Genomic DNA, 15,352 nt, shown 5'->3' on the forward strand with positions numbered 1-15,352 from the left:
AAGAGCGAGAGAAGCCCTGGGTCGCTGTGTCCTGTAGCTGTGCCTGGTGGGACTGCTGGTGTGTGGTCGCTTGTGTCGCTCTTTCTCTGTCTGTAAACAGTTAATTTGCTCTTATTAGTTTTCCCACCTTGAAAAAATGGGGCTTTGTTGACCTCTTAAGAATTGTGAGTGTTTTTTATAAAGAAGTCAGTGTGCTTTGAGTAGGAATGGTTTGATAACGTAGGATACTTTGATAAGTACAACTAGTTACTACCATAGCCGTAATTTTTCCAGTCCATTTAATGTATGACAGTGTGCTTGGGAACAGGTTGAGAGCACAGTGTACGTATTACAGATTCGCTTTGATTTGAATGGAGATATCTTTTAAGATAAGCTTTATTTTACGCATAGCTCGGAGATCATCATCACTCACATAAATATTCAGACATGTACAGTGTTACTTTCTTTTCTTTAAAACTAATAAACTTTTTAAAATTACTGGTTTTTAAAAAGCAGATACAGATTAGCAATTGCTCCAGAATCCCCAAAACGAGTTTAAGAGATTTTTGTTCTTTGACAGAAATGAGATGGTTTGGGGAGGAAGGTAATGTGCTTTGAACAACAGGTTGCTCTTTTTGTCACTGGTCCATCATACTGTTGTTTCTGCCTCTGCCTGAACCCAAACCCCCTCCCAGCCTGACAGAAATGTTCGCTTACGCAGCTAGCCCTGCCTCTGTTTGTAAGACATCTTCCACCTGTCGGCTGAGACATCAGAAGTCGATGTCCATGTCAGCCTCTGGGCACCCCAAGATGATGTTACCTCCAATAGACAGTGAAGGAGATAACTTCAAGGCTATGTAAGAAAAATGCACATTCCTTGTGAAACTAATGTGTACCCACTGCTTCTTAATTTTGTGCTGTGGATATTACAGTCTAAGGTTTTGTTCCAGTTGTCCACAAAGTGTCCTTCCTGTGTGTGGTTTTAGTTACGCACATCCTGTCTCATGGTGTCCCTGGTCATCTTTGTATTTTCATGCCTCTTCATACTATAAAGGATGTAAGACATTCCCCTTTTTCTCCAAGTTGCTTTCAGCATGTGGGATTTTACAACACTTACGCCATTTTTGTGCTTCCGAAACTTTTTAGTTGCCTGTTCTTCAGTTTCACCTGCATAGCCTTTGTTTCTTTTGTATTGGCAGGGTTCTCTGCATGTAAGCAATTTGAGAGGGAAGCAAAGGAAAAGAAGCTTGAGTTAGCTGTTCTTTGTTCTAGAATTTCCCTGCATTAATCTTGTCCTTGAAAATATGTACGTATTGTCCCCTTCAACCCCATAAGGTGTCGTTTCACTGTGTACTATTCCTTTGGTACCCTTGGCCATTTAACTTGCCTTTTGCTCTTAAGTCCTATAAAATACCCGTTGGATCTGGATTTATATACTGGTTATTTCTACTCTATATCAAAGGTATATTATGACTACAAATGTTTGTGTGCCCTGTTTGCTACGAAGCCAGGATTTTGTGAACAGGGATCTAACAATCTGTCTTTTGCTGGTCTCCTAGCACTATTCCTGACCAGAGAGCTCCAGTCGCTTCAACACACAGTATTAGCAGCAGCACCACCCCAGATCGAACCCGGTTCCCAAGAGGCACTGCCAGTCGTAGCACTTTCCACGGTCAGCCCCGGGAGCGGCGCACAGCCACGTACAATGGCCCACCTGCCTCGCCCAGCCTGTCCCATGAAGCCACACCGTTGTCGCAGACTCGAAGCCGAGGCTCCACTAATCTTTTTAGTAAATTAACTTCCAAACTCACAAGGAGGTAAGTGCCAGGTGGTACTGGTTGGTTGGAGCAAACACAAGGGCAAAAGGAGAAATGTTTTCCCCTCCATTATGTGAAGCCACTGCCCAGATGCTTTTCATTCTGCCTTTAGCTCACATTTTTCTGGTTTGTATATCTAACTCTGTACTTCTAAAACCTTTTAAAAGAGAAATTATAGAGCCCCGAGTCCTTTCACAACACTGAAAGTTCTATAGCGCTTGGGAAATTGTTGTTCCTTAATTACCGTTTCTGTTAATCATACACCTCTCCACATGGCGCGTGCACTGCAATTTAGCAAAACCCCAGATCTGCTGTCGTCCAGCGGCTGGTGCCCTGCAAGCTGCCACTGAGGAAAACTGTGTGGTCTGACCCCCCGTAGACACAGAGGGGAGACACAGTGCCTCTTTTCTCATTTCATCCCAGTGTCATGGAGGAGCACTAAGTTCCTGGGAGCTTAGATCTGGACATTGCTCTCTGTTGGCCTCAGGCATAACGAGAACAAAGCCGCATTCTTCTGTTGTGTAGTTTTGGAGATAAAATCCCTGCTTTATCCCCAGGAAGAACTATTATCTGGTCATGTATGAAATCTTTTGTTTGTCCAGTTGACTGTCAGCTGGGGCCTTGGGAGACCTCTAAGGCGCTTTCCTTGCAGAAGCTAGTCTAGAGGTTGCTAAGCCTGGAAACATTGGGCCGCTACGAGAGGACAGAGAGAAGACAGCATGGCGCACTGCGCTCAAGAAAGCAAGGGCACCTTAAGCCAGGGCCACTCGCAGGGAGCCTCCACCCGCTGCAGTTCCCGGATACCTGGAGGAAATCCTTTGTACTGGAGCCTCTCTGTGCAGTAGTCTCTTCTCCAGGTGTTCTGCAGATTTGCCTGTTAGAGACCCTCACAGGACAGTGATGGGGCCTTCCCAGCGTCTGGAATGATAGATGCCCTCCTCATTCCGCACTTCTCTGCATTCCCTGTGGTGCATTATCCTGCTGATGTGTTCCATTCCATCTTTGTTACTTAACTGTAAGCTGGATATCACTTGGCAGTCTCCTTAATGCCTCCAATAATGTTATTTTAAATCAGCCATCTAAAACTTAGACAAAATGGGACTTTCCTGGCAGTCTAGTGATTAACACTTCACCTTCCAATGCAGGGGGTGAGGATTCAATCCCTGGTTGGGGACCTAAGACCCCACATGCTCAGGGCCAAAAAGACAAATTGTGAGACAAAAACATAGTAACAAATTCAGTAAAGACTTTAAAAATGGTCCACATCAAAAATAAAAAATAATTCAGACAAATCACATTAAGCTATCTTTCCCTAGATTATCTGTTCATTGTCAGGATGTTGAATACCAGATTAAGGAGGACTTCAGATACCCACTGGCAACTGACTAGAGGTCAGAGGAATAAAAAGTTTCTGGCCTACTCTCTCATTCTCTTCGTAGCCCTTTTGCTGAGACCTCCCATTCCAGGATGGGCTAAAGAGCAGAGTGGTCCAAGGGGCCTTGCCAGATTCGAGGCACCCATTTGTGAGCAGCAGGAGAGACAATGAGTTCAACCCAAGGAGAGTCTGATGACCCCAGAATAATGCATTGCTTCCTTTCAGGGTCATTCCAGGGGCTCTCCCAAGCCTCCCTGTGCCTTAGCTCCTTCCTCAGAGACTAGGCTGCTTAGTATCAACTGGTGTTTTGCCTTCTGGTGCCCCAGCGCAAAGAGGGGGTGTGGCAGTCAGGTACACTGTCTAAGCTCCGGTCGCAGGATGATCAGCTTTGTGTCCTTAGGTTTTGGTCTCAGATGGGCTCTTTAAATAAAGCCTTGCACATCATTAAAATCCTTGTATTTATTTGTCTCCTTTGTGTTCTTTTTCTTTTGTCTTGAATTCTATCATTGATAAAAGTAATATCAGCCACAGTACATCAAATAACTTATTATGTGCTAACAAATAGATGTCTGTACATTTATCGATATGGAGATACTTGTTTTATATACCTGTGTATGTGCGTATACACACATACATTCTCTCTCACACATTTAATCTCCACAGTCTACCCCGTGGAGTACACATTACTCCAGTTTTATAGAAGAAACTGGAGGTAAGATTCAGAGAGACTAAGGCACGTGTTCAAGATCCCACGGTAGAAGAATGCTGAGTCAGGTCCATGCTTCCAGGAGAGGCCCTTGATCCCCACCACATAGTGTCCCTGGGAGGGAACAGTGAAGGGCTGTTGTGGATGTGAGTCCTTTTCCCTCATTTTCTAATTGTTTATTTTATGTATTTGAATTGAAATTGAAGGCTGGGGCCCCTTGTTAAAAATATTCTAGAGAGGGTCATCTAACTATGATTTCCACCCCCAAGTTTTTTCAGAAAGTCTTGTTCATTAGTTTGCAGGCAGACTTGGAGCCTCCCGCGGTGCTGTACTTCTGTTGTAGTCAGTTAATTCTTAAAAGCAGCCAGCGTCCTTGCTGCTGCAGCAGCATCTTATCCGCCCCTAATAATTGAGCTGATCAAAGTGCTAATGCCTGAAAGGCTCAGGTGTGGGCACACAAATGCCTCAGGGGAGACCTGCCGGGATGTGGCAGAACAGGGCCTGGTGTCCGAGCTCGCCCTCTGCCCCCGGCTGCGCACTGGACAGTGTGAGTGCTTTAGAGAGTCCGTTCCCTGCAGGCGGGACAGCCCGGGTGCACGCATGGGGCCCTGTGCCCCCGAGACTTCCTCCTCTAATCCCCTCAAGGGGTTTGTGAGAGGACAAGTTAAAATAAGTCCTATGACTCCTGAGCAGTCCCCTTGACTTTTCTCAGGTAGAAAAATTGGAAATGAAAATAGGTCTTAAAGACCTTTTAATCAGTTTTCACAGGCATCTTTCCTACTGTGTGTAATCCAAAGTGTACTACTGTTGATGTGAGCGTGGAGTAGATGCTGGTTATCTCCAGTGGTTACGTACTTTTCAAATTGGTAGGTATCTGAAGCAGCGCCAAAGTCATCCCAAATTAGAGAAAAATAAAACAACAAAAAGAAAACTATTAATTCAGTCACAGCAAAATACTTATGGGTACTTCCTGTGCTGCCACAGATCTGAGATTTAGAAATATCAGTAGTTTTACAAGCCCAGGATGCATTCACCCAAGAATGCTTATCGTGTGATCATACAGGCCTGAGCCACAGCTGGAAGTTTTCTTTTGTCAAATTCAGTTCAGTACAACCTAAACATCTCCTTCAATTTTTTAACAAGCAGAGTCAGTTCTTTTAAATACAGCTCTTTCAGTTGTATTACTTAAAAATGAAACTCCCAATGTTGTCATTTAATTTTCTATCATTTTGGTATAAAAGCTTTAAAAAGTCTACTTCATTTTAGAATCCCAGAAGCTTATTACAGTGCTGTATGTCAGTTATATCAAAACTGGAAGGGAAAAAAAAAATCTCGGATGACTTTTTTTTCCCTCTCCTTAAAAAGTGATTTATATCGAGTCACTGTGATACGTATTGATTCTCTTCATGAATAAACATTTTATAATGACATTTTTAATGTTTCTGAATAAGGTGATATTTTTTGTTCAAAGATATTTTGAAGAAAATTGAGAAATGTTATTTTATTTCTAGTACATTGAAAATAGCTTTTCTTTAATACAAGATGTTGAATTTTATTATCTTAAGGTGTACCCATCTGAAGAACCTTAAGAAATGTTAATTGTAGATACTGTCAATATTTACTGCTAGGTTTTTTCTTATTATTTTTTTATATTTTTTTATATTTATATTTAAAAGACAGTTGTTTGTGATAATTTTACTTTTTCATCAGATGTCATTGTTTTCATTGTTCATTGGGCAAGAGAGGAGCCCTGTTTTACTTGCTGGTTTTATTCTATCTGTAATTAACTATTTAACTTGTGCAAGTCATTTTTGTTAATTTTTTTTTTTTTGGCTTAATTTCTTTTAGAAACATGTCATTCAGGTTTATCAAAAGGTAGGATTTATATATACACATTTTTTTTTCAATCCTCACCCCAAAATGGCTCCTGCAATTAACATCAGGTTTGGCTTTGTAGCCCTGTTTTTTTCCTTGAAAACTAAACTTTCTGCTGAGAACTAAATACTTATTTCTTTGAAAGGAAATTGGAGAGAAAGAGATTAACTCTGTCAGGCATCTTAAAAGGGACTGTTGCACCCATGTAACAAGAGGCCTACGCATGCTCTGTGCATTTTCTTCCTTTGGTAGAATTGTTTAGCATCCAAATAATTCTGTCTTCATACTAATAACACTTAGCATGCTTCTGTTGGAAGAATGAGATGTTCAGTAACAATATGCAATTAATGATTAGCCCCAGGCATGCAAAAGGTAAGTGGTAATTGTGTTGATTTTTTTATTTTTTTTTAATTTCATGGAGGATTGCATTAGGGAAAAGCTAAGAGTTGTAGAGTAAATAGTTTTGTATCTAAAAGGCACTTTCCACCAACCTCTGAAGAAAGTATGTCTTATTCTAGTAAATGTTACTCTTATTAGGTGGATATTTTGTGATGTGACAGTCAAGAGACCAGGGGCATTGCTCACACTCTCAGGACACACGCCCTTCAGGGGAGAGTGGCCATTGCAGCCTTGTTGTGCCCGCGCCTCTCAGGTCCCCAGAGGCCAGGCCATGGGTTTACCTGAGATGCCACAAGTGGGTCACAGAGAGGCTTTATTCACGGGAGTTCTTTGTCAGAAACCACAGGAAGAGTGCTTTCTTCTTCCTTCTTTCCACTCTGATGATGTAATTGGAAACGCACTGTACTTTGGGGCTGGAGATGGAAATGGCAACCCACTCCAGTATTCTTGCCTGGAGAATCCCATGGACAGAGGAGCCTGGTGGGCTCCTGTTCATAGGGTCACAAAGAGTCGGACACGACTGAGTGACTAAGCACATACTTTGGGGAGTGATTAAAAAGTCAGAATAACTCCACTAGAAAGCCATGCATGTGCAGAGATTCCAGAACTGGGCAGGAATACCTGTTGTGTATATGAAGCAGATGTGCAGCCTGCCTCCTGCACAGCCTTTGTGGGCACACAGATGGTTTTTGGCTGAGTCACACCTACGAGAGTAAGAATTGTAATGAGCTCAGCAGGTGACCAAAAAGTACTTCGGGTTCGTTTTATAATGTCTGTGTTTATATTGGGGTTGGTCGTGTTCTGGTGTGTAAGATTTCTTTTCTCTTTCCCACTTCTCTGTGCTTCTGCCTTCTATTCATTGAGGCTTCCAACTGAATATGAGAGGAACGGGAGATATGAGGGCTCCAGGTGAGGGAAATGATTTTTACTTAAAATATTTTATAGGTATTTACTTCATTTCTGTGGCGGAGGCAACACTTTTCGAACGTTCTGCGTCATATCCTTGCTCCACGTGGGGTTGGCTTAGGGCGGGCAGCAGTCTGTGGTCAGGAAGTGTGTGTGCTGGTGCCTGGCGGCCACGCGAGGGCGCTGCGGTGCCGCCGCCTGCACGCCGCCCAGCCCCGTCGGGTTCACGCTAGTGTTTAGGTGTTAAGGTGCCATTCCTCCTGCCTGCGCGCCCCTGAGGCCCGGGAGTCTGTGGCAGCACTGTCGACATGTGAATACTCCTGGCCTAGTTCTGGTCTCGAGGAAGGAAAGCAGAATATTCAGGAGAATGTCCTTTTTTTTTTTTTGGCCTTGCAACGTGGCTTGTGGGATCTTAGTTCCCAGAACAGGGATTGAACTCCAACCGTGGCCCCAGCAGTAAAAACACTGAGTCCTAACCACTGGAATATGTATATATATAATAACTATGTGGGGCATTCCCAGGAGGTCCAGTGGTTAGGACCCTGAACTTTCACTGCCAACAGCCTGAATTCAGTCCCTGTTCGGGGAACTAAGATCCCACAAGCCATGCAGTACAGCCAAAAAAATGAAAAAAGAATGATTATGTGGTTGAGTGGGTTTTGCTTTTAAGTTTTGTTTAGCTGTCAGTGCATGGATTTGGCTGCAGAGAGAGTGACCAGATGGACTCAGGACTCTAGATTTCTTCCACTTGGGCCCTTTTTTATACCGGTCACCACCGTGCTGTTTGAGGTCCTTGTTAGCTTTCTTCCTGAGGCACAACTCTGGTCATATGACTTCCCTGAATGGAAGCCTGCGGTGGCCCCATCGCCTGATCGAGCGTGTCCACACGAGGCCCTGTGTGGCCTCAGCAGCTTCAGTTTCCCCCACACACAACCTCCTCAGCTGAGCAGAAGTCTGGGGCGAGAGCCAGGCAGCACCCCCAGCCTGCCCTGGAGCAGGTCTAGCTGCCTTGAGTTTGTTTCTAGCCCCGGGGTAGGGGCAGGACAGACCCTTGTTCCTGATGTGCTGAGGATCAGGGGCTCGGGACGCATTCTGTGCCTCCATACCTCCTTGCCTGCCTTAGATTGCCTCTGCTCAGCAGGCAGGCTTAAACCACCTCTGTCTTGTTGTTGAAAGTCCCCAGGCTCTTCATAGCTCTCCTCAGACGCTGCTCCCCACCCCTGCCCTTCCTGTCCCTTTTCTCAGTCCTCCCGCGAGGCGGGCTCTGCCTCTCTGCGACTCTAGCAGACTGCCCGCTCCTCACCTGTGCTGCGGCTGTGTCCCTGACCCCAGCTCTGAGTGCTTTTGCTTTTTTTTTTTTATAACCTATGTCATATTTAACAGCACTTTATACTTAAGAAGCTTTCAAACAGTTTTGGTAGATGTGAACCAAACTGCATATTCTCCTAGCAGGTGGATGACAGGGAGGGCTACGTACACAGTAAAACCCATAGCCCACCCTTAGCGCTGATGAATTTGCCAAAGGATTGAGTGTATTAACACATACACTGGGAGGTTTTAATGATCGAGAGTGATAGGTATTCACCATCCTAATTGAGACCTTCAGAAACACACAGGAGAACGTAAGTAGTGGTTCCCGGCAGTAATGATTAAATGCTGCAGAGCAGACCTGGTAGGCGCCTGTTGGAGTTCCTCAGAGAGCCGTGCCTGGGGCTGCAGCCTGCACTTTGTGAGTCTGTAGGGTTTGCATTTAGACCAGTCATTTTAGTGCTCAGCAGCAAATTAGTCTCAACATGTCACTTTCCTGTTTCAGTAGTAAGAATTATTTTTAACTGTGATGTATTAGAAGTTTAAATGAACAGAATAGAAGGAAAAATGCTGAGGTTTTTGTAGGGGTCTGAGAGAATGGCCCACCTGCCACCCAGCTCTGTTTAGCAACTGGGGCCATTTACAGGGAAAGTGATTTTAAACTCTTTTGTCACTGATTGTCCTGAATAACAGTGACGGTGGAGGTTATGATGAGTTGAATTTTTAAAAACTGGTGGGGAAAGCAGCCAGGCAGGGCAGAACTGGAGGCTGGCCTGCTAACGCCACCTCCCCGAGCTGGGCCTGTGACGGGCTGTGATGGGCCTTGCCGCCTGCAGCCAGCCCAGATGACAAGGGCTGGGCTCTTGGAGATGTGCTCAGATCACTCTCTACCTTGCCTGACTCCCAAGGATTCTGTTTAACAAATTATTTTCTTAATTTTCACCAGATGACTGGTGAAGATTTTTCAGCCAGGTAGATTTTTTGTGTCCTGGCTTATGATGGGATGGGAGAATGGATAGATAGATGAATGCTTCTCAGAGAAGGAACTGGTTACCAACGGTGAGCCTCTGCAGGAGCCACCCAGGAATCGTTTATCGTGCTGCATTGAGCGAGCTAGAGTAGAGAAGGCGGGGTTTCCTGTGCTGTTAAGAATAAACCTGCCACTGTGCATTTCAGTCGCAACGTGTCTGCCGAGCAAAAGGAGGAAAACAAAGACGCGAAGCCTCGTTCCCTGCGCTTCACCTGGAGCATGAAAACCACTAGCTGCATGGACCCCAAGGACATGATGCGGGAGATCCGCAAGGTGCTGGACGCCAACAGCTGCGACTACGAGCAGAGAGAGCGCTTCTTGCTCTTCTGTGTCCACGGCGATGGGCACGCGGAGAACCTCGTGCAGTGGGAGATGGAGGTGTGCAAGCTGCCAAGACTGTCTCTGAACGGGGTCCGGTTTAAGCGGATATCAGGGACGTCCATAGCTTTCAAAAATATCGCTTCCAAAATTGCCAATGAGCTAAAGCTGTAACCCAGTAATTATGGTGTAAATTAAGTAGCAATTTAAAGTGTTTTCCTGAACACTGATGGAAATGTATAGAATAATATTTAGGCAATAACGTCTGCATCTTCTAAATCATGATATTAAAGTCTAAGGACGAGCGCACGCCTGGGAGCGAAAGCTGGCCTTTTTTCTACGAATGCACTACATTAAAGACGTGTGACACGCGTGCCCTCTGTCTCTTTTCCATTGCCTGAAGTCAGCGTGTGACACCCGTCTCCACGGGCCTCCTGCCTGTGCGGGTGTGAGAGTGGACGGTGTGCGTGTGTGTAGTGCTACAGAAGCATCTCCTTACACTGGCAACCAGAGTTTTTATGAGTACCTCTGTGGGAGATTATTTGGTGCTAAAACATTAAAATTGCCAAGGAGGAAAATATTGAGTTACTACTAAGAATTAACTTTAAGACTAGTTGATAATTAATACAGGTTTACAGTTCATGCCTGTGGTTTTGTGTTTGATGTTTTGTGTTTTTTTTTTTTTTTTTTTTTAGTGCAAAAGGTTTAAATTTATAGTTGTGAACATTGCTTGTGTGTTTTTCTAAGTAGATTCACAAGATAATTAAAAATTCACTTTTTCTCAGTAAAATCTTGCTTTGTCTCCTGATGCTGTATTTAAGACTCAGATTAAGGCAGTGACTAAAAGTATGTGTTTTTGCCTCCACCACCACCTTGAACAAAAGCAAATGGAAAGCGTGTGAAGGCCAGGCCACTTTTTCCTTATTGTGGATCCTAATATTTTGTCATTTCTAGCATCTTCTTTCCCCAAAGGCACTGAAGGGAGAAGACGGCCCACATGGCGACCAGAGCTGGATGGGAGTGGGCCGTGGCTGTCTGCCTCACCCTCGGGAGTCACATGTGCCCCTGCGTGGAGAAACGCCAGGCCTTGGCTGTTCTGGGTCTGTTCTCCAAGAAGTATGTAATTTTCCTCTCTTGTTCATTGTGATTCAGGACATGAATTAGACCCACAGCCTTTTCCCAGCTGCTGCATGATTACGCAGAGAGGATACTGAGGTCATCGGTCAGTTTGACGTCTCGGTCTCGTGGGAATGCTGTGACACTGATGGCTGTGGGTTCTGGGCTTGTCTGTGGTAGTCCAGATGACAGTCTGGACACAAGGTCGTCAGTGCTTTCCATCTACACAGGCAGGGAGGTGGTGTAGGTGTTTGGGATGCATCCCTGACCTCTTAAAGTTTATGTCCTAATAGGGCAGCAGTCAGTAAACAGTGATTAAGTGTCTAGTACAGAACAAAGGGGTCAGTGGCACGAGGAAAATCAGCGCAGGGTAAGGATCCAGAGGTCCCGGGGTTTGAGTGGTGCCATGTTAAATGGGTGACGGGTGAGGATGAGGTGCTTTAGCCAAGACGTGGCTGCAAGGGAGGCACCCGAGTCTGTGTCTGGCTGAGGCCAGAGTGCACCGTGGCCTGGAGCAGAGTGATGGGGGTCAGAATGCCCACCTGGGCCACAGAGGCCACACCAGTGTGTCTGCTCTGAGACGGGAGATGGGGAGTGGGGTTTCGGATGGAAGAGGAGTGGCCTCAGGCTTTCAGATGCTTGTTTTGGCAGCTGTATTGCAAAAAGGCCAGAAAAGCCATTTGCAGGCTGTCGGCAGTAATGAGGTGAGAGGTGGTGCTGTCCTGGCAAGACAGTGGTTGGATTCTAGGTATGTTTTGAAATAAGAGTCCATTTGCTCCTGATTGCAAGTGGGTGAGAAAGAGCCAGAATGGTTGTCCCTTTTTTTTTTCGGCCAGAGCAGTAGAAAGTACAGGGTTGCTGTCCATGGAATGGAGCAAGTTGTGGGAGAGTTTAGGGGTGAGAGAGCAGGTGTAGACGCAGTTTGAGGTACCTTTAGGTATAGGTGGTGACTCGGGGGAAGACCCCAGAGCCCTCAGCGAGTAAGAGGAGCAGAGGAGAGGACCAGCGCTGAGCCCTGAGACGGGGCTGGGGGAGGCCAGGAGAAGGGGGCCCGGCGGGAGGGCCCTGTGGTCGGGGGAGGCCAGACCGGTGGGCCTGAGTCGGGGCTCAGGGAAGGGTGGTGGGGTGAACGCCCTGTGACCTAACAACAGAGCAGGTCCTTTTCACCTTCCTGGAACTTGATGCTCTAAAGGACAAACGGAATACAAAGTTCTCTTAAAGGAGTTTAATTTCTCTGATTACTCATCTGTCATAAGCTGTCTCTGTAGTTTAGTATGTTCCTGACCCAATGAGCAATGCTATCTTTAGCACCAGTGTTCACCTGCAGAAGTCATCTGAACTGGTCATATTTAAAGGGCTCCAACAATACAGGTTTGATTTTAGTGGCAGCATAGATAGTGTTACCTTTACTGAGGTTAAAATGTGAAATCTCATCCGTTACTAAAGGACCCGTGTCCTTCCTTGAGATACTGTACCCTCAGGATAGAGCATTTTTATTCTTCATACAGTGAATTTTGAAAGAGAATATTCTAGAGTACTTGAGTCACTTGAGACAAAGCCATATTTTTTGAATCCCCAGAAGTGAGATAAGATACCTGGTGGGGGCATGCTACTGTTTTTATTTACCCGACACCCAGAATGTTTTCTTATTCCTGAAAATAAGGCTTATCTCCTAGTTAGGTTGACTTCCCGCTCATCTAGGTCAGGCACATCGGGGGAACCAAGACAGCATTCTTTAATGACAGGCCTTGTCCTCAAACTGTCCTTTTCATTTCCAAAAGTGAAGACCTGTGCAGAAAACTTAAGAAACATGACTGAAACTTTCAGAAGAACAACTGTGAGCGCTTTCACAGCATACTGCTCCAAAAACCTAGAGAAGATGATGCTTAAAAGAAAAATTTCCCTCTGTGCAGTATGAACAAGTTACCATTGCCTTGGAAACTGTCCCTGGAACACCCTCTCCTAGCAGTTCTTGCTCAGTGAGTGATGCTTGGTGACCGTGGGATTCATGGACCTCGTGTGGCTCCGTGAGCAACACCAGAGATGCCGGGGGGCACGTCTGTGAGGTGCTGCCTCCTGGTCCGGCTCAGGCAAGACAGGCAGCAGGTATAGGAAGGGCTTGGAGCACAGGGCCCAGAACTTTGCTCTTCTGGGTTTTGTTGTTGGGGTGGGTTTTATTACTAATTGGCCGTGAAATCCTTTAGACAGTTCAGCAGCCCTTTAAGTGGGGAGAAAAGTGGTAGCTTTGAAGGGAGCGACGTGAAGAGCGTGGCATGCCTTGCAGGCGTTCTGATGATGCACAGGTGAGTCCAGGTGGCTCTGTCCCCCAGCGCAGAACCCGGCTGTCCCCGCCAGTCCACGAGGAGGCCAGAGGCCAGCAGCTCTGTGAATTGGTCTTGGTTTGCCTCTTGAGAGACCAGAGGCCAGCCAGAGGTGACAGGAAACTGGGCCTCACTGTGTCCCCAGGGGAGGGAGCTCACCGGGTGAGGGGGGCATGTGGAAAATGGGTTTTGCTGGGAGAGTCTGAGACTTTTCTTCACTTTGGGCCCAACTCTCAGGACGCTGAGAGTGCAGCAGTGGCCTTAGGGCCCAGGACAGATAGTAGACGGGCATTTTGAGGAAGGCTATGTGAACTCAAAAGTGAACGTCCTCTGCCGGGAAGGGGGCCGCTGGCCACCGTGGGGCCTCTGCCTGCTCCTTGCCACAGCGGGGTCAGTGCCACCAGAGGGGCCAGGGCGGAGCAGGTAGGGACCAGAGTCCCTCCCCGTGGTCCGCAGAGCCCTGTTCAAACGTGGGTCACGCAGCGTGCCCTCCTGTTGTATGCCCTGCACCTGGGTGGCTTCTTTCCGGATCCCAGCTTCTTAACCTCGGCTTTCCTCCCCAGAAAGTCGACATGTTTAAGGTGTCTCACGCTGGGATGCTGGCCGGGGCCCCCAGACGGCATGTGCAGAGCAGGGCTCCTGGCAGCCGTCTGGAGGTCAGCAGCTCCCCAGGCGCAGGCCCTGTTAGGTGGGAACACGGGCTAGTCCTTGTCTCTCCCCTCCCGGCTTGCCCAGAACACAGAAGTCCCTGAACGGCGTGCTCTGGCGCTCAGGAGGGGACCTGCCCTGCCTGCAGAGACTTCGTGAAGACATTCCACCTGTGTCTGTAGGGTTCTGGGCTCAGAGCCCGCTGTGAGGAAAGTTGACAGGCCCGTGCCAGTGTGCCCAGAGGACAGGGAGAAGCGGTGGGCCAGGTGTGAGTGCCAGGCAGGAAGCTGAGGGCGCCTCACCTCCTCTGGGCTCGAGTCTCCACCGCCGATGCCGGCCACTCCCGGGCCTGCCTGCCCCACTCAGCCCTGAGTGGCCACTGTGCCTGCCCCTGCCGCCCTGACAGCCAACAGCAGTTACAGGTTTCTCTTTTCTGTATGCTGTTTACTAGACTACAAGCGCATGGGTCAAGGAGCTTGGTCTTTTTTTTTTTCCTTCCTGTAACCCAAGGATCTAGCATGGTGCCTGGTACATACTACAAAAGAGGTATTCATTGGCGACAGTGACGGAGCACAGGCCCGAGGGTCTGGGACACATGAGGCGGCTGTTCTGAGTCTCCCCCGAGCCGCCTCTGCCCTGTCGGCCCAGGCTGAGATAGGCTGACACAGGCTGCAGCTGCAGGGAGTGGTGTTTGGTCCGGACAAGGCCCATCCTGCTTGATCTCCAGCAACTCTGGACCCTTCCTGTGTTGCAGACGAGGCCCAGCGGTGGGGTGAGAATGGAGCCCGTGGTCCCGCTTGGGCCGGTGCTCCTTGCTCTTCACCCGTCTGCCTGTACTGATGCCCGTGCAATGTCATTCAGTCCAGACCCTGCAGGTTCCTGCAGACGTCGAGGAGGAGGCCACCTGGTGAGGAATCGGCCATGAGATGCGAACCTTCAAATTGAAACGCTTGGCTGAGCGCCTTACTCTGGGCCTGGCCATGAAGCGTCACACAGTCAGCGTGGCATTTGGGTTTCAGTCCCTTGAAAGAGTAGCGACCTGAGGCTCGCCAGCATGTGAGGTGTGTTCAATCGGGAGGTTAGTCAGGATTCACTTGGGCATCAACAGCGGCCACCACCATCTCCTCTGTTTAGAGGTGGCCCCCACCGTTAACTCTGATTCACAGTGGCCACCACCAGTTACCTCTGACTGCTTAGTCACGAGCCGGAGCCTCCCGCAGACCAGGGTCACTCTGGGGTGGAGGTTAGACCAGACCACACTTGCCGAGACGACCCAGTCTCAGGGTGACAGCAGGGGCCACTGGGGCCGGATTGGCGGGTCTGATGCCGTCAGCGTTGGTTTGGTTGCCTTGTGGATTTTTTTGTTGTGGTTTTTTTGTGGCTGTCTGTGTGACAGGGCTGAGTGGCTACATGCTCTCGTGCCCTCCCCAGCTCCCTGGTATTCATCCCTGCAGTTTCTGACTGTGGTGACACACAGAGGCCTTCCTGGGGGTGTCACCGAGGGAAGAGCCGGCGGAGCATCCATACCCAGCCCGTGCCATGCCTCCTTCCTGC

At 47.7% G+C, this 15,352-nt stretch overlaps 1 protein-coding gene across 11 annotated transcripts in view; it reads left to right on the forward strand.

Moving 5' to 3' along the window:
* MARK3 (microtubule affinity regulating kinase 3) overlaps positions 1-10,088 on the forward strand; it is a 117,317-nt gene extending 107,229 nt beyond the window's left edge. For 3 of the 11 annotated variants that reach the window (XM_059879373.1, XM_059879376.1, XM_059879378.1), the window contains 5 exons: positions 675-836; positions 1,539-1,796; positions 5,726-5,752; positions 7,016-7,060; positions 9,542-10,088. In XM_059879373.1, the coding sequence (XP_059735356.1) occupies positions 675-836; positions 1,539-1,796; positions 5,726-5,752; positions 7,016-7,060; positions 9,542-9,887 (838 nt within the window). In that variant the 3' untranslated portion in view covers positions 9,888-10,088. The remainder of the gene's footprint in view (positions 1-674; positions 837-1,538; positions 1,797-5,725; positions 5,753-7,015; positions 7,061-9,541) is intronic. The other 8 variants (XM_024982187.2, XM_024982188.2, XM_059879375.1 and 5 more) reach the window with 7 other exon arrangements.
* Positions 10,089-15,352: the final 5,264 nt, after the last annotated feature.

The sequence above is a fragment of the Bos taurus genome, chromosome 21, assembly GCF_002263795.3.
Source record: "Bos taurus isolate L1 Dominette 01449 registration number 42190680 breed Hereford chromosome 21, ARS-UCD2.0, whole genome shotgun sequence".
Lineage (NCBI taxonomy): Eukaryota > Metazoa > Chordata > Mammalia > Artiodactyla > Bovidae > Bos > Bos taurus.